The sequence below is a fragment of the Leptomonas pyrrhocoris genome, assembly GCF_001293395.1.
Source record: "Leptomonas pyrrhocoris isolate H10 chromosome Unknown, whole genome shotgun sequence".
NCBI classification, from domain to species: Eukaryota; Euglenozoa; class Kinetoplastea; order Trypanosomatida; family Trypanosomatidae; genus Leptomonas; species Leptomonas pyrrhocoris.
In genome coordinates this window covers 262,194-283,503 of record NW_015438389.1, presented here as the reverse complement: position 1 = coordinate 283,503, position 21,310 = coordinate 262,194, and the positions used below count along the sequence as shown (strand labels likewise).

Sequence of the window (21,310 nt, the reverse complement as noted above, 5' to 3'; positions counted from 1 at the left end):
CAACAGCGGAGCCCAACCGAATTAACTTCGCATCCGGCTCAGTGAAGGTGAACTGTGCGACGCCACTCCCACCAGAGGGAACACAAAGCGCCGACTCGCTTGCTGAGGCGGTCTGCCACACCTGCGCGCCTCTGTGGTCAAACGTTGACAGACGAATTCGTAGGTAAACTCAGCAAATGAAGCCCACACAAGGCACGCGCACACACACGTATCCAACTCGGAGCAGCCTACGCGGCGTCCACTACAACAGCAGAAGGAGATAAGAATACAAAGAGAATGAAAACTAAAAAGAGCGCCAATGCATGTACGAACCACAGCATCACAACAACGGCTCACACCCCGCGCACTGCAGCAGGAGCACTGCCGGTTTCCTCCCTTCCCCTAAGCACCAAAACCAATAGAAGAGAAAAGAGAAATTTCTTCGTCGCATCACGAAGACGAGTTGGCGGTGCGCGGCAGGGCATCGATGGTGTCGAGGAAGCGACCGAAAATGTCGTACTCGCGTGCACGGCTGCCGCTACCACCACCGCCACCGCGGCGACGGCGCCACGCCACCATCACCGGATGCTGCGCGACGGCGGAGACGAGAAAAGCTCCGCAGGCCTCAACGTGGCGCGAGTTGCGCAGGAGAAGCGCGTAGAAGAGAAGCTCGTCGCACAGCCACGTCACCTCCACCAGCAAATAACGCAGCGTGGAGAAGGCCTCGTACCAGCTGCTTTCCTCACCACTTCGGTAGCCGACGCTGCTGCGGGTGCTGCCACCGCCGGCGGTAGCCAGCAGAGCTGCAGAGCCCGGCGTGAAGGCGCCGGCGTCCACGCTGCTCTCCGCGCTGCGCACGCGCGGCTGCGACATGAATGCCGACGGTGTTTGCGGCCCCTGACGGCGGTCCACCTCGAGGCCCTCACTGCTGCTCCGTGTCGCCTTGGAACCGAGACGAGCAACCGGCCCCGCTGCGTCGAGGTCTCTGCTGCCCAGCTCCTCGACAACCTCACGCATTGTGCGGGCCAGTGCACCGCTGCTATCCTCCGTACAGGTGCTGTTCAACGCGCGGTCTGCCTCATCGGCAGCCGTGCGCGTCGCCGACCCGTCGCCGCTGCCGCTGACGGTGTCGTCATCGTCGTCGCTGCTGCTGCTGGTGATCGTTGACGCGCTGTTGTCGTCGCTGGTGGAGTCGTCGGAGGAGTCGACGCCGCGTCTATCGTGCTGCCCGGTCCTGCGATGCGGCGGCCGACCAGGAGTGGCGGCACGCGACAGGCCTTTCTGCACGACGGGCGCGCGCAACGGTCCAGTGAGACTTGCCGCTCCGACAGCGCCGGCGTAATCACCCGCGCTGCCTTTCGCACCGCCCACACCGCCGCCATCCGCCGCATCGTCACTGCGCGCCACAACAAACGGCAGGCGGTCTGCAAGCGACGTCAGCACCGCCGCAAAGCGCTGCGCAAAGCTGAGAATGTGCCGCTCGCTGAAGTGCTGAGCGCTGCTGCTCTTCACCGGCTTTGCGTCCGCACGCGTCGGCGAGACGGGCCCGGCGGCCATCATGGCGGCCTCCACCCCGCTTTGCCGCGGTGCCGCGGCGGAGACGGCGTGCTGACGAAAGAGGAGCTGCACACGCTCGCGCGGGTTGCCCTTGTTGTACAGGTAGGCGTGTTCACACAGCGCCGGTCGTGCGAGCTTCGACTCGTCCTTGTCGAAGTTCAGCAGAGCCTCCGCGCGGAGGCGGTCGAGGCGCACGAGGAAGACACCGACGGACTGCGGCGCCACCGTTATCTCCACCGCCGGTGAGGCAGGCAGCGCACCGGCTACTGTTGCTGTCGTGGCGCCGCCGTCGTCGTTGCAGAGTCCGCCGTGCGCGGGTGGCAGCAGCTGACTGCCCGGTGGTGCATCGGACACGGCGCTGGACACGGCAGTCGACAACGTGAGCACCTCCGACTGCGAAAAGAGGATGAAGGTCTGGGCGTGGGTGCGGCTGAGGTTCGTGACGGCGACCGCTGTCTCGGCCCACCGCGAAGACGACGCCGCGGAGGGGGGAGATAATGAAGAAGCGACAACGGAAGCAGCAGCAGCGGTGTGCACGGGACGCGCCGCAGGAGTCGGAGTAGGCGGCGAGGGGGAGGTGAGGGACGTCGCGGCCGGCGATGGCGTGCCGGAGAGCGTGCGGTCGCTCATCTCGTAAGCGGTCGGGTGCGTTGTCGCCGCACTCGCTGCGGCGGTCTCTGCTGCGTCCATGTCGTACTCCAACGCCACTGAAAACGTCGGCTTGAAAGCTTCGAACTTGACGTTGAAGGTGAACTGAGCATCGCGTGCCTGCTTACACTTGAAGACCACGTCTGCCTCGCCCACAACGCTGTAGCCGTCGGGCATGTCGTGCAGTGCGGTGCAGCTGAGCAGGAAGGCGAGCCGCAGCGGCGAGTGCGGGTCGACGACGAAGTACTTCTGGCCTGTGCGCATCGCCACGGTGTGAATGTGCGACACCGTCAGCTTGCCCTCGAAGGGCGTCGACGAGAAGAAGCTGCCGACCGCAGAAGCCGCGCCGGCCGCGGCGGAGGTGGCCGTCGCGTGGCCCACACGCGATACCCCACGTTGGTGGTGTTGGTGATGATGGTGCTGTTGGTGGGGGCTGCGCTGCGGTGGTTGGTTGTGCAGCGGCATCTCATACAGCATCAACGAGTTTCCTGCCGCTGTCGTCGCAGCGGCAGACGCCTGTGCGGTGCTTTGCAGCGTCGATGGTGACGCGGACAGCGAGTTGGGAGTGGGTGAGTTCACGCCACCACCGCTGTTGCTTTTGATACCGTTGCCGGCAATTTGATGCGGCACGACGGCTGCATTGGCGTGTCGGCGTCGGTATGTCGCCGTGGTGGTTGCGCTGCCGTCCCATGCCGTGGGTGGGATGGGCCGCAGCTCCTGCCGCATCGGGTGCACCACCGACACCGGGAACTCCAGCGCCACGTTGCCTTTGTTCACGATCTCAAGCGTGATGAGAGTGCGGGTAGTGCCCGGGCCGTACAGCGCACCCATGTCCACGTTGTGCACAGCGCTGGTCGTGGCCAGTCGGTGACCGCCGTTCATCGCGACGACATCAAAAAGACCCTCGGCGGTGCCGGCGATGAAAACTTCGGCGTTGACGCGCAGGTACACCACCTCGCGCGTGTCGTGGGAGTTGGTGATCGCCACGTAGCCGATAAACGATCCAACGTCGGAGGAGAGCACCTGCAGACGCAGCGGCTGTGTCTCTCCGCCGGCCAACACGCCGGACGACGACGTCAGCAGCAGCCACACCTGCGGGCTCTGCGAGACGACCTGCACGGTGTAGCGCACCGCCGTGTTGGGCAGGTGATTTGTGATGAGAATGCTGGGGTCGTAGCTGTCGTCGCGCGAGACGGCGAAGTTGGAGACGTACGCCCCGCCGCAGCCCGGCAGCGGATCGCAGTTCCGCAGTGACAGCACCCAGTGCCGCGGTCCCGTCGCGTCCGGCGCAATGGCGGGCACCACCATCGTCGCCGAGGTGTTCGGCGCCGCGGCTTCCGCTCCGCTGTCGTGGGGTCGCACCGCGCTCGGTACCGCACTTGCGCCCCCCGTACCACCACCGCTGCCACCGGCACCTTCAGTGCTCGTCTCTGGAGCCTCGATGGAGGTCGTCTCGACGGTGCGCAGCCCCGCAGCAGCGGACGGCGGCACCGAAACTTCCTCACCCGTCGCACTTGCTGCCACCGCAGCGCCAGTGGCGGTAGCACCACCAGAGGCTGCGGCGCGCGCTTCGCCGCGGCTGGTCGTTGCGCTGGCAGGCGGCGGTGTGGCGTTCCGTATATCGTTGTTCTTGCCTCCGCTTTCCTTCGCGCGATCTGCGCTGCTCGTCACGACGGCCGCCATCGCTGCGGTCTGTTCATCCGCCTTTGGTGAGGCTGGCAGTGCCGCTGCTGGCGCGCCGGCGGTGGTGGTGGCTAAATTCTGTGCAAGCGGCAGCGACGCACTCAGCGTGACCGTCGGCAGCGCCTCCACACCATCGGGCGGCGTCGTTACGCTCACACGGCTCACGTGATAGCTGAAAGGGACGTTGTTATCTATAATCAGCACCGACACGAACTGCTCCAGCGAAGTGAGAGACAACGGCGGTACCGTCGGCGTGGTGGTGGTCGTCGTGGACGCAGAGCCGGTCGCGGAGGCAGTGGACACCGCACGCGCATCTCCCGCAACGCGCACCGCCACCGTCAGCACCACCGCCTCGTGTGGGCCGAGCAGCAGACAGTGTAGCGGCGACACCGGCGGTGACCCGCCCACCGCACCTGCTGCAACAAACGACGTCGCCAACACCGGTGTCGGTGCCGGCGTGGAGGCAGCGGTCGGCACGTTCGTGCTGGACGCCGCTGCGAGATTCGAATTGGCCTCCGCCGCGAGCGTGGCGTCGCTGCGCATTGTCTCGGCTAGCGAGGCCGCCGTGCCGCCACCGCCGCCGCCGCCAACGCTGCCGATCGGTGAGGACGCCACGACGCGCTGTCCGCCACGCACGTCGATCTCCAGCGGCACCCCCAGCCGATCGCTGACGAGCACCGCGACGGACAAGTCCGCCACGTACGCGTTGAACTCATTCGTGATGGTGATTTCGCCCACGTACCCGATCTGCAGCGTTCGACTGCTGCCGTCTGCCGGCGCCACGCTGATGCGGCTGGGGCGCAGCGATACCTTCGACGGTGCAGAAAAAGTGCGGAAGGTGCTCAGCGTGCTGTACACCTGCACTTCCTCATCCTCTGTAAACGGGTTGGCCACCCACACCGTGCCGAGCCACACGTTGTTCGACACGAGAGCTGCGCTGCGCCGCTCGACCTCCGCAATGCGCTCATACGTCCAGCTCGACGAGGTGCTGCCGCTGTTGCTGCCGTTGGTTGCGGCGGCGGCTCCCGGGCTGTCCGCTGTCGCAGTGCCTTTCGCGGCTGAGCCCGTTCCGGCAGGACCGCCTGTCTCGCTGATGCTCTGCCCTGCGACCACGACGGCCGCCGCGTTGGCGCGCGATCGGCGGAAGCCGTAAAAGAGCGACACGAGAGCGGCCAAGTCGCCGCTGCGCAGCATACATCGTAGCCGCAGCCGCTGCGACCGCGTTGTGGTGGTGGCGGCGCTAGACGTGGCGTTGGCTCCGCCTGAGCCGCTGGACGTGCCGGCGGCTTGTTTGCGGGGCTTTTCGGTGGGCGTGGTGCTGACGGGGGCAGCCGCTGCCACCGCCGCTGCGGCTGGTAATGCACCACCACCGATGCCGGACGAGGTGTTCTGCGAGGAACGCGACAGACCAGCGGTGCCGGCAGAGGCGACAACGGAGTCGCCCAATGACAACGGAGTCCACGTTCCGCTGCGCATGGTAGCGCTCAGGCCGGACACCGAGCCCGGCGCGACGACGTTGCCCGGTGAAGTGAGGCTTCCAACCGTCGCTGCGTCGGCAGCGACAGCGGCGGCGCTCGATGCAGCGGCCGTCACCGCACCACCCACTGAGGCATTCGCCGCCGCCCCGGTCAGTGGCGCCGTCGCGTCGCTGCGGAAGCTTAAATGCGTTGCGGCGGACGTTGCGTCGTAGTGCAGAAGGAGCAGCTCCAGTAAACCGTCGAGCTGCGGGTTCGGCTGAACGTGCAGGTCGAACGCCACGTCCGGCTCCGTTGCGACAAAGGCGAGCTTCAGCTCCGACAGCGGTGCCTGCAGCGACGGCTCCACGTGCAGCGGGGACAAGGTGACGGCGTCACGCAGCTCCTCCTCGGTGTCGGTGCGGACGATGTTAAACACTTTCCAGTAGTGCTGCCCGGTGATGCAGACGGCCATGTCGTTCTCGGGGTTCCACTCATTCACAAAGAAGGCCTCGTAGCGAAAATTGCCCTGCGTTGTGATCAGCTTGAGGTTCAGCGTGGCATCCACCGACACCGTCGCACCGGGCGGCACCGTCAGCCGCGCCTGGCTGAACCGGATGACCGGCGGGCACTCCACCTTCAGCGGCAGCGGCATCACCGCGGACAGGTTTACCAGGCGGAAGGACACCACCATGTTGTGGCTCGACGACTGCTGCAGCCCCGACTTGCCGCCGTCGCAGCTGAACTGCTGATGATTGCCAGGCCGGCGAAGCTGCGCGAGGCGGACGCGACGGCGCCGGCGCACCCGCGCGGCAAAGACAGCCTCCTCGTTGTTGCCGTTGCCAGACGTCGCTGCCCCGTCGTCCGCCGCTGTTGCATCGTTGTCGCTGCTGCTGCTGCTGGACTCCTCGGCGGTTGCGGAGGTGGGGGAGGCGGGCGGTGACGCTGATTTGGCCACCAGTCCCAGATGCACCACCGCCGGCTCCGCGCGTCCTTCACTCATGGACATGGACAGCGTGACGGGTACCACGAGCACACACTGCCCCACTGCTGGGCCGCTGTATCGGTTGTTGTGCCGCCGCGGAGAGGCGGCAGCCGTCTTTGCCGAGTGTGCGGTGTACGTCACGCACACGTGCAGTGTGGCCGAAATGGTGACCAGCTGATGCCGCAACACCGCCTCCACCTCCGCCGCGGTCAGGCCGGGTAATCCTGTCAGCGTCCACACGACGACCTGCGCGCGATTCGCCTGCAGCTCGACGCGTCCCTTCACGTACGTGGAAGACGGCGGCGGACTTGTGGTGGTGGGGGTGGTGGAAAGTGGCGCGGTAGTGCCGGAGCGCGGTCCGGCGGCAGTTGTGGAGCTGGCACCCGATGCTGCCGCCGTAGCAGCATCCTCCTCGGAACTGAATGCTTGCCGCTGCTCCTCCGCCAGTGCGTGGCGCACCTGCGCCTCATCGTCCGACGTATGAAACCACAAGGGAAGCTCGCGCGCGGCCGACGTGATGGCCGAGGTGGCCAGCACAACTTCGCGATTGCTGTGGTAGTTCGCCATCTTGATGCTGCACGACACAGGCTGGTGGAGATGCAACTCTTTGCCGTTTTCGCCGCGCACCACCGCCGCCATTGGAAACGTCAGCGGGGTGTTCAGCGCCGGCTCGACTTGTACGACGCCGTCGTTTAGGCGCAACGCGTTGAGCGAGACACGAATCGTCTCCTGCGCGGTGCTGCGGTTCACTACATCAATGTACTCCTGCGCGAGACCTGGTGCGGGCAGGTGCAGCACGAGCGGCACGGCGTGCTCCTCGAGGGGCGCGAGTGTGAGCTCCTCCTCACCGTGTGTGGTCTCCTCCGCCACCTCGACCAGCGGCGAGGACGGCACCAGTCCAATGCGCAGCGCGAAGCTGCAGGAGGTGTTGCGTAGCGTCAGCTGCGTCTTGACGTAGTGTTGGGTGGGCTGCACGCATCCGAGCTCCAGGCTCCGCTGCAACACCTCCACGAGGCCGCTGCCGACGCACGCCACCGCGCGCAGCACGGCCTTGCCGACGACGCAGAAGGCGGTGCTCGACACGGCAGGATTCGGCGTGAGCGCCTCCACCAGCACACCGGCGTGAATGCTGCGCGCGCGCGGATCGACGTAGCGCGCGCCCGGTCGCAGCTGCACGTAGACCCGCACCGTCTCCTTGATGAAAAACCGCCGAATCGGATGAACCAGGGGAACGGTGCACGCGGCATCCTCGAAGAGAGCAAGCTGAGACGGCTTGTTGGTGCGCACGACAAGCGCGTGCGGAAAGGGGAAGCGGCTGCGAATCAGAACCACCTGTGCCTCGAGCTGCGACGGCGCGCACGGCGTGAGGACGTCCCGGAAAAGGAGCTCCTTCGGCTCCGTGGTGAGCATGTCGTTTTCCTCGGTTGGATTCATCTCCACCGTCAGGTAGTGCACATCTGCAGCGTTGCGAATGTTCTTCACGGGGATAAAATACTTCTGCGGGCCAACGCTGCGTGCGGTGCACTCCACTACAATGCGCAGCGGCTCCTGCAGGCGCACGTGCCCGTTGCGCGGGAATAGCTTGAACCGGGCATCCAACACCTCCGGTACGCTGCCCCCACACCGCCGCGGCTCGAGCACCACGATCGTGGTGTCGCCGTCGGCCTCCACGAGGAAGCTGAACTCTGTCTGATCGTTCACGATGCAGTTGCGCAGGACCAGCAACGGGTGGCCCATGAAGGTGGAGCACAAACGGCCACCACCGCCGCTGTTCGCAAGAGCCCCTGTCGTGGCGAGGCGAATGGATGGGGGTGGCCGAGCCTGTTGCACGCGCGACGGTACAAATGTACTCTTCGCCGCTGCTTCTGTGGAGGGTGCAGTGAGTGGGTCGGTCGCAACGTCCGCGCGTGACGCATCGATGCTCGTCTTTCCTTGAGCACTTGTTGCGTTGACTACTGACGGCACGGAAGTCAACAACTGCGCGGCTGCAGCGACGTCGACGGAGACAGCCAGCTGACGCGGAAGAGTGTCACCGGGAGTGCGCATTAAAATCATATCGATTGGGATAATTCGATTTGCCTCCTGATCCCGCGCTTCGTAAAACAGCATATTCATGGTTTGAGACTGCGACACCGGGATTGACTCGTTGAGCGCGCGTTTGCACACGAGGAATAACGTGACCATCACTGATTCACCGGCTCCCATTGACGGCAGCGCAACGCCTTCGCGACGCAGCAGCTGCACCACATCGCTCTGCTGTGTTTTGCTCTTCAACGCCTGCAGCGCAGTTGTACTACTCTCATCTTCACTCTCCGATAGCTCATGATCGGTTGCGCCTTGCGCGTTCGATTGCGCGGATTCCAGCGCCGTTAAATCCACCTCCTCACCTTTCAGCGCCAACTTGTACGCCTCAATCTTCCGCCGTGCATTCTCCGCCTTCTCCGTCTTCTTCTTGCGCACATAAATCTTCAGCTTCTGCTCCAGCTTCTCAATCTGTTCTTCCAGCTTTCGCGTGGAGCCGGAGCTGGCCCCCGTCAGTGTCATGTCAAGCTGCACCGCCACTTTGACTCCAGGAAACGCAAGGTACGGATTCGACGCGGTCACGCCTGACGCCGAATTCGAATTGCTGAGTTCCACGCGCACAATAATTTGCCGTCGCGAGTTACTCGTATTTGTTACGGTGAACTTCGCACCCACACGCGCGTTCGACGCAGCGCCTGAGCTTGCACCGCCACCACTCCCACCTGTGCGGTCATCTGTCCCGTTACTGGAAGCAGCCGGTGCCGCGGAGGGGGCCATGAGCGACGTCACGTTCGCCGACGGTGGCACCATCATCTCGAACACCCACGAGTCAGGACTGATTTCAAACGTATCTGCCTTCGTCACGACTGCTTTGATTGTCACCGTGATTGAGTTCTGAATGTTGAGAATGTTCGTGACGTGTATCTTCTCCTGCAGCACACCCTTGATGCCAGGATACAGGGTGAGCTCGATCTCGCGTGACGCGTACGGACGAATCGTGAGAAAAATGGATTGCTTATCGCTGTGCTCCATCCGAATGTGCTCCGCCGTGACGGAACGCGACTTCGATAGCTGCAGAAACAGAAATGAGTTACACCGATTTACGATGGGTAACTTCGTAGTCTTCTTCACGCCAATATTCACCTCGCCAAAGTTCTTCGTCTTCTGGCCGCTCAGCTCGAACGTTGTGCCGCACAGCCGATAGGACAAACGCACAAACCGCGGCGCCTCAATTCCGTCCACGGCGATGGAAATGCCGTCCTCCTTCGTCACTGGCTCTGTTGGGCAGGCAGTACGAATAATCAGCGCGTACGCCTTCAGCGACGCGTTCGGCTCTAAAGCAATGCGGTTCGTAATGTTGTGTGACGTTTCGCTCAGCAACTTCAGGAGTATCGCACGCGCCTTGAAGAGCTGCTCGGCGGATTCGTTTGTGAGATAGCTGGAGTCCTCGCCTTCGCCGTACAAGCAGAGCCGACGGAGTTCCGCTGATATTTCGCCTAGTTTGTCGCACAGGACGACATCGGTGGAGTAGAAAACTTCGATCTCCGGCGACGACGAGCGCAGGTTGAGCACCACCTCACGATTCACCTTCGACTGCACACTGTACGGAACGAGCAGCGGTACGTTTGAGATTGCCCACAGCGTGGACGGCCCGTGACGAGTGTCAGCGACATCGGTGCCGCCGCTGTTGTTGCCACTGCCATCAAGATCGCATTTCCACGAGTACAACTCGTCATGCAACTTTGTGTCAACTGGTGACATGTTGTTTGCCTCGATGTTCATCACCTGCCGGTCCTCCGCCGGATTGGACGCGTTGATAATGGTGAGCTGCTTGCGATACATTGGATTCACACGCTGCGGTGTTATTCTCAGCGTGAGAGGTAGTGACGCTGACGGCGCAATGGTGAACTCCTCGCGCAGCTCTCGGCCTGCGCTTTTGTTTGTGTGCAGGATTCCCTCGATTTGAATAATCTTGCTGCGCAGCTGCACGACGACCTTCCCTTGGAGGGGCGAGCGGTTTTCAATCTGAAAGGTGTACCGTTTGCTCTGGCCGACCTGGCAGTCACCAAAGTTGACGGAGTGCTGAGACACGACGATGTTACTCGTATAGAGCATCGCCGCACATCGAATCACCGCACGCTGACTGCTGACGCGGCTTGTCGATTCAGCGAGCAGTTCGACTTCAAACCTCTTCTTTGCTGCCTCCCTGTTTTCGGCGTCGTAGGAAGGTTGATACATCAGCGTGATAGCCGTGGACGGACTCCCTTTCTGCGCCGCGATTGTCAGCTCATCCACCGTCGCGCTGCCCTTCATCAACGAGAACTTGCCGTCGTACTTGCGTCGATCGGTGTCGGCGAGTCGCACGACAACGTCCTCACGACTGTCAACATTTTGAACACGGAGTTGCGCTAGCGCTTTCGTGCCGCGATACACATCGCCGAAGTCGATCGATGTATCCAGCAGCGCCAAAATGTCGCCCTGTGCTTCTGTCCCGACGTTGACGTTGACGTACACGAACGTTGAGTTGCGGTTGTCACGCAAGTTGTCACACTGGAGAACGGTGTGATACTGCTGCTGCACGTTCGAGTTCGCCCCACCAGAGCGCAGCATCAGCGAGAATGTCATGGACGCGTAGCTGTCCAGCAAAATGCGGTGCCCCAGCTTCGGATCCTCAAACTTGTCGGCTTCGTAGAGGGCAACATCCAGGCCTTTCAGCGGCATCGGTTGATCGCGAATCAGAAACAGTACCGGTTGGCAGGAGGTGTTGGTGACGACAAAGTCGGCAACCTGCGTTTTATTGGGTGCCATAGCGACCTGAATTTCGGTAGAAGAGAGCTTCAGAAAGGAGACGTACACGTTGGCCCGAAAAGGAATCGTGAAGGATCTGGTGCTCTGCTGCGAAGAAGAAGAAGTCGGTGACGCTACCTGCGCTGCATCGTCACCTGTTGTGTCTTCGGCGTTGTCTCGAAGCGTCGAAGGTGGCGCTGGCTGCACACTGGTCGTCGTGAGCTGCACCGTGCCGATGAAAGAAGTTGCCTGTGCACCCGTAACGAGATGAGAAAACGCAGCAGGCTCGGCGCGGAAGGCAACTACCATTTGTTTTTCTTCATGTGGGGCAAGCTCAAAGGATGTGATGAGGCCGACAAGATCAAACGCTTCGCCGTATACGTAGAGAGAGTCGCGCAATCCAACCTGCTGGATGGCGTCATAGTTTTCGTTGTGCAACTGGAAGCGCAGCAACGAGCTGCTGGAAGCGATGCTGACAGACAATGGAGTATCGGTTTTGTTTCGTACTCGAATCGGCCGATAGGTTGGAATGTCGTTTACGGCCACCTCATCAAACTCGATGTTGCTGCAGTTCACTTCAAGCATTCTCGGAGCGAATAAACAGATTTTCAACTAAGAAGCAAAGAAAGAGGAGCACCAGCAGTAAAACAGCTTAGGGCTCTTTGAAGGTAAAGAGAAGAAAAGAGAGGAGAGAGAGAGAGGAGAGAGATGAGCAGTGACAGTGAAGAAGCAGCAGTGGTCTGTTCATTGAATAAAGTACACGTCGCTAAAAGCCTCTGTTCAACACGAATCAGGATGAACGTGATAGCAGGGCTGGGATTTCAGCTTCATGTAAGGGAGAGAAGAACAATAAATGATGAATCAAGCCAGATGAGCTCATCAATGCCGCGACACTGCTGCGTAACAGAGAGTACGAGAGCGTTTCCTGAGCATTTGAAGCTACACGATTGAGGCAAGAGGCAAAGAAAGAGACAGTACGAACAGCAACTGTACAACCCGTAGGTGTTGCCCCCGCACCCTCCCCTGACTCGCTCTGTTCTCACACAAAGACGCTTTGAGGGGAACGAGACACAAAACTTCGATTTCGGCGCTGCCACACCGAGAGAGATGCCCATCTAAAGAAGCGCTCAACGCTGTGTTCGTTTTGCAGAGCTCACATGGCTCGTTTTGACACACAGACGCAGTCAAAAGGCCCCTGATGTAATACGAGGGAAGATGTGCCAGGTGCAGGTAGTCCACCGCATCTCGCGCAAGAAGCCCTTCTACGAGGCGATTGCACGGGCGCCGTGGAAGAGGTAGAGCGCGCGGCCGTGGTGGTGTGCGGCGAACTCCGCCCTCGCCCGCCGTGCTGCTGGGGCTGCCGCGGATGCCGTCCGCCTCACAGCCTGGCGTCTCGCCGGCGCCTTCCTCGGCGCAGCGCCGCCCGTGTGCACAGCCGGGCCCGCGACCCGCTGTGCCCAGCTCCTCGTCTCCCGCTTCCACGGCGCGCGCTCGATCTCATCGTAGAAACGATCGCAGCGCGACACGGGGTGGCTGGTGAGCACCTTCCGCATCTTCTCGTGGAAGTACTCGACCGGCGGGTTGTGCTTCTTCGCCGCGTACAGCAGGCGGCGAAGGCACCGTGGCAAGTCGCGGCGGTCGACGAGCCGCGCTTGCAGGTGGTGGCGGAAGAAGTTGGCGGTCATGTACAGACCGCAGTCGTCGCTGTAGCGCTCCTGCCGCGGGCACTGACCCTTGACCATCCGCAGGCCCGGCCACACGCGCGCAAACACGGAGCGCAACTTCTCCTCCACCACGGGGGACGGCGCGGAGTCGTACGTGGTCAGCACCACCTCGGACTCCCTTTTGCTGCCGCCCTTCGCCGGCTGTGCGGTCAGCACACCGGCGATCCAATGCTTCATGACGAAGATTGGGAAGTAGAGGACACCCTGACGGCGCACCTTCTCCACGAGCGTCTTGACGCGCTCGGGGGCCAGGTACACCATCGTGTCCGACGGAACGATCCTGAGAGCGGGGAGATACCGCGCGTAGATCACGTCCAACTCGACGTTGGACGTTTTCCCCTCGCGGAGATCACCACCCCACACCTCCTTCCGGAAGGCGCGGGGCACATCGGCGGTGGCGCTCGCCGCAGTCGGCGCAGTGCCACCTCCCATTCTCAGGACGGCGCGCGGCCCGCCGGGACTCAGTTTTTTGAGAGCTGAGTCTCCGGCATATCGTCACCGCCGCCGCGGTACGAGTGGCTGCCGTAGCCACCGCGGCCTCCGTAGCCGCCGCGACCGCCGTATCCACCGCGGCCGCCATTGCCCTGGTAGCGCCGGGCCTGCGTGTTGATCGCGCTCTTCACGCGATTCATGTTGGGCACGACGCCCCGAGCACCGGTGTACCGCATCCGCGAGATGTTCTCGCGGATCTCCTGGGTGAGGGCCACCCCCACCGCGCGCTCCTCCTCGCGGAGCGTCTGCACGCTCTGGGAGAGCGTCTCCAGGTAGCCTTCCAGCCCGGAAAGGTCCACCACCGCAACCTGGGTGCCGTCGGCACCGTACACCGGCGCCGTCGCGCCGCCTCCCTCCAACAAGTCCCGCCCCTTGCGTGGCCGGCGGTAGAGCTCCTGGCGTGGCTCCTTCTCGCGGGCCTCGCCCCCAGCCTCCAGGGCCTTACTCGCCTCTCGCGCGTCAAGGCGAATTTGCAAGTTCTTCGGGGAGAACTTGTCGATGGGAGGGAACAGGGGGAGATCCACTTCGTCGAGGATCTCGCGCCACTCCTTCATGGCGGCCGAAGGCATGCCGGACACGACAAAGGCGTTGTAGCGGTACAGCCGGGTGTCCTCCGGCTCGTCCACCATGAGAGAGATCCACTGCAGGACTCTCTTCTCATAGGTGTCGGTGGCACTTTCGGGGCCCACCAGACCCAGGAGGATGGCCGCCCCCGAGGCGACAACCGGCGACAAGAGCTTGGCCTCCAGCGCGGCGATGTACCGCTCCAGGGCACGGTTCAACGCCCCGCTCGTCTTTGCGTCGCGGGCGACGTCCTGGTCTTTCTCCAGGAAGGCGTTGAATTTACGGATCTTCGGATCCGTAAACTCCCGCTGTGCCTCCAGCATCTGGAGCTTCACGTTAGCGGGCTGGCGGGTTGGGACTGGTTTCTGGGCGGCTCGGACACCAGCCTGTCCGTCAGCGCGACAACGCGCTGCATGTACTCAGCCCTGCTGAGCACCCCCTGTCGGTACAGCATCTGCACCTGTTTCGCGGCTGTGGCTGTCCGCGCGTCTTCTAGGAGGGGAGTGACATCGATGTCACCCCGCTCCTCTGCAGGCTGCCCGCCAAGCGGGATCTCCTCGTGGTGCTCCTGGTCGCTCATTTCTGCGGTAAGCAACGACCTTCGTAGGCAAAAACAAGAACTTGTACTCGAAAACGCTCGAAAACGTTCAGCGCGAAACAAAGCCTTCACTTGTGTGCTTCATAGGACAGAAATCTCTGAAAATTCATTCGCAGATTTCAGCAAACCAAAGCGTAGCTGCTTCGGCGATACTAACTTACTATGACTTCATCGTTGAAAGCAGTTTTCTCAAAGCAATGAAGCAAATAAACCTGTACTATTCTTCAATGACGTACGATCAGCTACTTCCACTTTATAGTGGGAAGAAACGCCGTTGCAAAGTGACATGCGGTAATCCCCGTTTCGCAGTTAAAACGAGCAGGCCTGTCTGAGGAATACTGCAGGGCAACAGAAGGACTCAATCCTGAAGGCTTGATCACCGGTGAGAAAGGAAGTTGAATACGCTGCCAGGCTTGGAGGTGAGCAAGTCCATTTTGCGCTTCCAGAAAATAACTTAGTGGTTTCAAGAAGTGCAGTTTTTATTTGATTAGAACCTTCCGCGCTGCATTAACGTGACCTCGAACGACGACAAATTGTTCGTGGTGAGAGAGAAGGTTGAGAGGGCAACGAGACTCTCTCAGGAAAAGAAAAGCCATCGTCTGCGATGCGCGTGGCTGCCGTGAAAGACGAACAGTTAGATTTAGCGCCGCTGCCGTAAGCCAACAAAGGTTGTAGCAGAAATTGGGAAAAAAGCAGAAGAGACAGACAGGAAAATGCAATAGAAGGCGAATACTAGGAGAAGCAGTTGAGGGATTGATCCTTGAAGCGTATTGGAGCAGTGCTATTCTGTGCCTCAGCATGGGTCATCTCGGTCTTTCCGGTCTACGTAAGAGACCGCACCGCCATGCCTTTTCGGTAGGAGCAGTTAAAGGTCAATGATTTCCTCACGCTCGAAATTAGCACACGGAGAAGTACGACATCGAAAGGGTGGCTGGCACTATGTTGATCGCGGTGGTCCTTTGGGGCACACGTCTGTGCGCATCTTGACATCCTTAAACGCGGTTCAAATGTTGGGTGAAGGATGTGAAAAGGAGAAAAAGAGAAAAAGCTAGCACGCGCTGTTGAGAGGAAATGAAAGAAGAAGAAAAAATACTCCGGAAATATAATTCTCCTTTTGGCCAGAACGAAGGCGTCGTAGAGCACTAAACGCATTCGTACGCCGTCGCCGTCGTCGACACCAAAGCTGTGGGCATCGGTAGAGAACGTTGTCTGTGAGACGAGTTGGACGAAAGCGTTGCCGCGAAGGGAGCCGAGGAAGAGAGGTCAGGGAGGGGGAGTAGCTCAGCTCAGGACAAATAATTAAAAAATGAAAGCAGCAGAGAGAAGCTCTTTAGTGAAATTCAAAAGAAAACAAGATAAACGAGAAAAACAATCACACGCTTGACACAACACCAAAAGAGAGAGAGCAAAAGAAAAACGAAAGGGTTGGAAGGAGAAATCTCTAGTCCAAAATGATCGTGAGGGCGTAGAGGAAAAGGAACAGGGATCGCAGAAGAGTCACCCAGATGCACCGAACGTGGAGGACGAGGTGGGACAGCGGGTAAAAGGGGGCGCGGAAGTTGTAAAGATACGCAACGGCAGTGAAGAGAGAGAACGTGACCAACAGCGCACACCTATTCAGCATTCGCCCCCTCTTCACGGCACCGACTCGCTCGTCGCGTGCCCGGTGCGTGTTGCCGTTCTCCGCGTCGTTCACGCTGCCGTTTGTTGGCACTGGTCTTCTGCAGCAGCTGAAGGGACACAGCTCACGCAGGAGAAACACAATCATCGCACCGCACTCCAGCAGCGCTGGTACGAAGCACCATAACCACCAGAGAGCCTTATTGTACCCCTCATCGTACGGGTCCGGCTGCGTGCCATACTTGTACAGGTCCCAGCACGCCAGGTAGACATCCACGATGAGGTAGAGGGTGAGTGCGAGCGCCAGGACAACGCAGATCCTTCGCGCCCATGAGCAGCACGTATGACGATGTGTGATTGTCACGCCGGTATCCACGAAAACGACACCCTCGCCGCGCAGCGGATCACGTTCCTCAACATGGTCTGCAAAATCAGTCCTCGGCACCTCTCTCCCTTGAGCAGAAGGGATGTGAAGAGGCGCAGTGGGCGCTGGAGGCTGTGGATCCTCCGCACCACATGTGTTTGTGTGCATCGCCAAGGTCACCCCTGGGATGGCCTGCGTCGAAAAGGAAAACAAAAAAGGAGCGTACTTTCTGCGGTGGCCTTGGGAAAGCCCCACAATCGTCAACCAATAGTTTTGTTTGTTTGTTCAACAAGAAGAGTACGAGCGAGACACTCAGATGCAAATTGGTTGCCTCAGTGCCGTGCGGAGAAGGAGGAAACTGCTGTGCCGTATTCGATACTACTCTCCCAACTTTCGATCGCAAACACAGAGACAAGTAGAAGACGGTGTGGGAAGGAAAAGGTGAGAGGGACAAGTGGGAAGAAACCTCGTTGTTCTCTTCAAATCGGAAATGGCAATGTGCACGAAAGGCCCTGAAAACATGAAAGTAGTACTCGTACAATGTTACTCTTCAACGCTTGAATGTGGCACCTATCCTTATCGTTCAACGTAGAGAGTGCATGGAAATCAAAAACAAGAAAAAGCTCTCTTGCAGGCACAATTCCAGATGCAACAGTGCTTAACTGACGATTCCCAACACGAGAGAGAGACAACGGCTCTCGTCGGCGAACCGCAACTTCGAAAACAGTTGTACTCAAGGCAGCAACCTAAATTTTGCTAGATTTCTGGCAATGATGGTTGCATCCATTTATGTCATCCTTGTCACACACACCCTCTAACGAAAGAGACGTACTGTATATTTAAACAAAGAGCTCCTTTTCGTTAAATTGGGGAAAAAAACTGAGGCCCTAATTTGGGAAAAGAAAAAAAAGATGAAAATATAGGTAAAAGAGGGTTAAGGTGACAGAGACACCTGCGAGTAGCGTAGACGTGAGAGCGGCTTCTGCTCCTTAACATAGAGAATCAAACAAGATTCTTTTAGAAGTAAGAAAAGAGAACAAATGGTAACTTTTGGTTGACCTCTTCCAGGTCAGTGATTCTATTAAAGAGCTTGATGAGTCTTTTTTAAAAGCAAAACTAATGGGGGTTTTACAAAGACGCTTGCAAGGTGTAGTCGTAGCATACATGCTATCTATTCGCCGCGTGTAGATTTGCCCTCACCGGTGATGAGGCCTGCTACAAACAAAAAGCCACGTTAAGAAAGAAAAAGAACGGGAGGAACGAACGAAAAAAAGGAAAAACAATAGATTTTGATGATGCTATTTATGACTAAACCAACGCAAGCCACGATTTCGCAGTCCCACGTACTGCCTTCTTTTCTTTTATATTTGTTTGTTTGCATTCATCACTCCACTTTCTCTCCTCCGCGCACACGACTTCTTCGCACTTTGGGATTCCAACTAGATCCATACGAAGAAAATGCCGCTGTGAGGTAGAAAGACGGTTGAGCGAGGAGGGAAAAAAAGAAAAGAGAGAAACAAGAGCGGAATGCGAGAATCTCTCGGAGCAGCAAACGCCTTCGAAACAAGCATGGAGGAAGAAAAAAGAACAGCAAATGTAAACAATAACAGCATTTTTCTTTACCGCTGACAGCGTAGCTCTGAACTCGAGATGCTCTTCGTTTCGTTTATGAACGAAACACTCCATCACAAGTGCAATAGCGAAAAGCTGACACGACATAAAAGGTTCTTAAGTTAATAAGAAGAGGTCCGGTCACTGCTGACGTTGACTTAAAGGGCAAGTGCAGCAATGCGATGGGCAAACAAAATAAAAGGGAGACAAAAAAGCTCTACATAATCCTTTCTCCTCACTTCGCTACCGTGAGCTATTGTTAGAGTCGTGGTAAACGTCCAATTCAATCGTGTGAGGCTCATTGTCTGCGTGAGGAGGTGTTTTATGGGATTCGCTCTTCTCCGGAGCTGGAAGCGTCCCGGCCGGCCCATCCTCCCACGGGTGCAGAAAGCAGTACTCGAGAACAAGACAAATCAGACCAATACCGCCAAAGAACATGAAGACGATGGACTCGCCTTTGTCTTGATTGCCGGACGGTCCACCAGAGAGATCCTCCACCGCAATGGGGAAGCAGACGTTGATAATGACGTTGAAGATGTACATGGAAACTTGCGTCCAGGAAGCACCTCTGGGCCGGAAGGAGGGCGGGAAAAGGTCTTGCGTAAGCACAAAGTAGCACGGCGCGACAGCCAGCTCGTAGCCCATCACGAACAGAAGAATACCCGCGATAGCGACTCCGTGTTTGGCCGGCGTACTCTTTGTGACGCCAGGGTACACCGGAATGCCGCACAAAAACATGCACATGCACGAGATGAAAAGGGCCCCAGTGAGGAAGAGTCGCCGCATGGAGAAGCGAGAGACGAGAGGGAAAGAGGCGATGGCCGTCACGAGGTTCCACGCAATTACGATGAAGTTGCCCACCAACGGAGCTACACCGAGGTTGCCCATAATCGTCGGTGCGAAGTTGTTGATGGCGTTGATGCCGGTCATCTGCAGGGTGCATGCAATGACGGTGCCCATCATCAGCCGCGGAAGCATCTTACGATAGCTGAATTCGTTCGCGTTCAGCTGGACCGCATCTTCTGCCTTTTCATTATTGAATTTCGCGCGCGTCTCCTTGCTGAAGATGCCAAGGCAAATCATAAAGATGCTGATCACCATCAAGCAACCAACGAGGCTCTGAATACGACCCATCACGTGCTGATCTTTGTTCGTATCTACCCAAATGCTTTGGCCGACACCGAGAGCCATGGTCGCCTCGATGAGCTGTCCAACAGAGGTAAAGGTCTGATAAAGCGAGCCTAGCTGCCGCTTGTGCGCCGGGTGGGCATTCTGGTCCACGTACAGCGGGCAGGCAACGCTGGTGAGGCCGAGACTCAGGCCAATCACGAAGCGAGCGGGAATGAGCACCCAAAACTCGTCCTCAGCACACGAAACGTACTTCATGACGCAGCACATAAATTGCATCATACCGATGATCACAAACGAGATGCGGGAGCCGATTCGAGGCACGAGCATCGACGCCAAGAAGGCGCCGATGCAGCTGCCTACGACCTGCGAGCCAGCGAAGAGGCCGTGGTTGCCGGTGGTGAGGCCAGCCGGGTTTTCGCACTGCTGGTCGCTGTACGACCACGTGCACCGCTTGTCCGCAAGACAGGCCGACCGCGCGACCGTTTCAGGGATGAAGTCGGCGGAGCTGTTTCCCCACGCGTACTGTTTTCGACACGTTATGGTGTACCACCCGCAGTAGCCGCCGGCGTCGTCGTCGAACCACTTGCAATCTGAGTAAGGAAGCGTCTCACAGGCCGTCCGCCCACCTCGGTAGAGGGAGCAGTCGGTGCCCATAATGTACATCTGCGCGTAGGCGCCAATGAAGCCGATAGCGCACCCGTTCAGCGTACCACCAATTCCAGGCACGGCAATTAGTGGGGCATTCCTCCAGCTGAAAAACGGAGGCGGAGGGTCGGAGTGGTCAGCTGCGTCCTCTTCATGTGGCTCCTCTGCAGGCGTTTCAGGACGCTGCTTCACCTCAATCGACGTCAATGGCTCCTCGCCGTCAACGTGCGCCTGCTCAAATGCCGCGCTGGTGCGGACATTTGGGCTGGGATGGTCTGATTGCACAGTCGTTGTGAAGGTGGAAAGTGAGGGGCGCCGGAAAGCTGCCTCTGAAGATGATAAAGTATGAAACTATGAAGTCCTCTCGGAAATGTTCCTTCACGCAAAATGAGGTACCTCGCAGAATTGCGGAAGACGAGAAAGAGAACGCGAAAAAAGCCCTAGGTAAATAAAACTCTTAAACTTTCAGTTGTGTAAAAGCAGCACACGTGTTCACAATCGTGTAAACGTCAGAAAACGTCCCCATACGTGTGTGTAGTTGTCGTTTACGTTTATGTAAACCAAAAGTGAAAATGGAGAAAATGGCAAAGGAAACGATGAAGTGCTAAGAGGGAAAAAAAAGTGGTCAAAGTATCGGCAATTAATAACGCGTGTAAGCGCTCGCGAAGTACCATAGCAGCGACAGGAGAAGACATGTGAACGGATATATGTAAGAAGGTGATGCAGAAAAGCGTTCGAGAAGGTCTGTTCGAAATCAGCGTTGCAGCTAATACTCTTTTACGTTGGAAGTTGCGAAACAGGCACGAGATACATTAAATTCAACCGTTTGGGGAAAAACTATTGTCAACGTCGTAATTAAAAAAGAGAAAGGGAAAATGGAGTCAAAATGCTCTACACTTTCTACTTCAGGCACAATCCGTAAAATGCACATTTCCTTTAGAAAAAAAACCATTTTCCTGTTTTTAACTCTCATCACTACCACCACTGTCAAAAGAAACGTATCACCTTTTTATATTCAATACACCATTAAGAAAGAAAAAAGGCTGATATTTTCGTCATAAGCTAAGAAAAAAACGATGCAAATCAGAAAGAAGAACTACACTCTGACAAATCAAGAGCTGATGCCTTCAAAATCCAAGCAGAGAATAACCTACACCCTACAAATCATCACCCACCAACAGGTCAAACTTTTACCTGAGAATTACATAAATTTATCTTTCTTGGTTTTACAACACACTGTAAATATCAATAGTTAAATACATGCAAAGAAAACAAACTATTCAACAGACCTTACGAAGTGGGTAGCCCGCCTTACGCTTCCCCGCTGGGTGGGCGGGGAGTTCAGGGTTGGGCGGGTGGGAAAAACTAAAAGATGGAAGAACTGCTGAATTCTAGCAGTTGAGAAAGAGAATAAAAGGAAAAGGGGAAAAGAGAGAGGTAGGATGA

At 58.2% G+C, this 21,310-nt stretch overlaps 5 protein-coding genes across 7 annotated transcripts; all 5 read right to left on the bottom strand.

The window, feature by feature from the left end:
- Positions 1 to 429: 429 nt before the first annotated feature.
- Positions 430 to 11,777, bottom strand: ABB37_09682 (hypothetical protein; the record flags this gene model as incomplete). Its single annotated transcript, XM_015809304.1, has 1 exon — positions 430 to 11,777. The coding sequence occupies exon 1, from the start codon at positions 11,698 to 11,700 to the stop codon at positions 430 to 432; it is 11,271 nt and encodes a 3,756-aa protein (XP_015652240.1). The 5' UTR covers positions 11,701 to 11,777.
- Positions 11,778 to 12,377: 600 nt separating this feature from the next.
- Positions 12,378 to 13,271, bottom strand: ABB37_09681 (TATE DNA Transposon; the record flags this gene model as incomplete). The annotated part of the gene is made up of 1 exon (XM_015809303.1): positions 12,378 to 13,271. The coding sequence occupies one exon, from the start codon at positions 13,269 to 13,271 to the stop codon at positions 12,378 to 12,380; it is 894 nt and encodes a 297-aa protein (XP_015652239.1).
- A 29-nt stretch (positions 13,272 to 13,300) lies between these two features.
- ABB37_09680 (hypothetical protein) lies at positions 13,301 to 15,874 on the bottom strand (the record flags this gene model as incomplete). Of its 2 annotated transcripts, none has more annotated exons than XM_015809301.1 (1): positions 13,301 to 15,874. In XM_015809301.1, the coding sequence occupies exon 1, from the start codon at positions 14,216 to 14,218 to the stop codon at positions 13,301 to 13,303; it is 918 nt and encodes a 305-aa protein (XP_015652237.1). In that variant the 5' UTR covers positions 14,219 to 15,874. The 2 variants fall into 2 exon arrangements, with proteins under 2 accessions (XP_015652237.1, XP_015652238.1); XM_015809302.1 differs by having other exon boundaries at positions 13,301 to 15,144.
- A 60-nt stretch (positions 15,875 to 15,934) lies between these two features.
- On the bottom strand, positions 15,935 to 16,869 carry ABB37_09679 (hypothetical protein; the record flags this gene model as incomplete). Its single annotated transcript, XM_015809300.1, has 1 exon — positions 15,935 to 16,869. The coding sequence occupies exon 1, from the start codon at positions 16,643 to 16,645 to the stop codon at positions 15,935 to 15,937; it is 711 nt and encodes a 236-aa protein (XP_015652236.1). The 5' UTR covers positions 16,646 to 16,869.
- A 1,462-nt stretch (positions 16,870 to 18,331) lies between these two features.
- ABB37_09678 (glucose transporter lmgt3) lies at positions 18,332 to 20,470 on the bottom strand (the record flags this gene model as incomplete). Of its 2 annotated transcripts, none has more annotated exons than XM_015809298.1 (1): positions 18,332 to 20,470. In XM_015809298.1, exon 1 carries the CDS (start codon positions 19,880 to 19,882, stop codon positions 18,332 to 18,334), a length of 1,551 nt encoding a protein of 516 aa, XP_015652234.1. In that variant the 5' UTR covers positions 19,883 to 20,470. The 2 variants fall into 2 exon arrangements, with proteins under 2 accessions (XP_015652234.1, XP_015652235.1); XM_015809299.1 differs by having other exon boundaries at positions 18,332 to 20,328.
- Between the last annotated feature and the right edge of the window lie 840 nt (positions 20,471 to 21,310).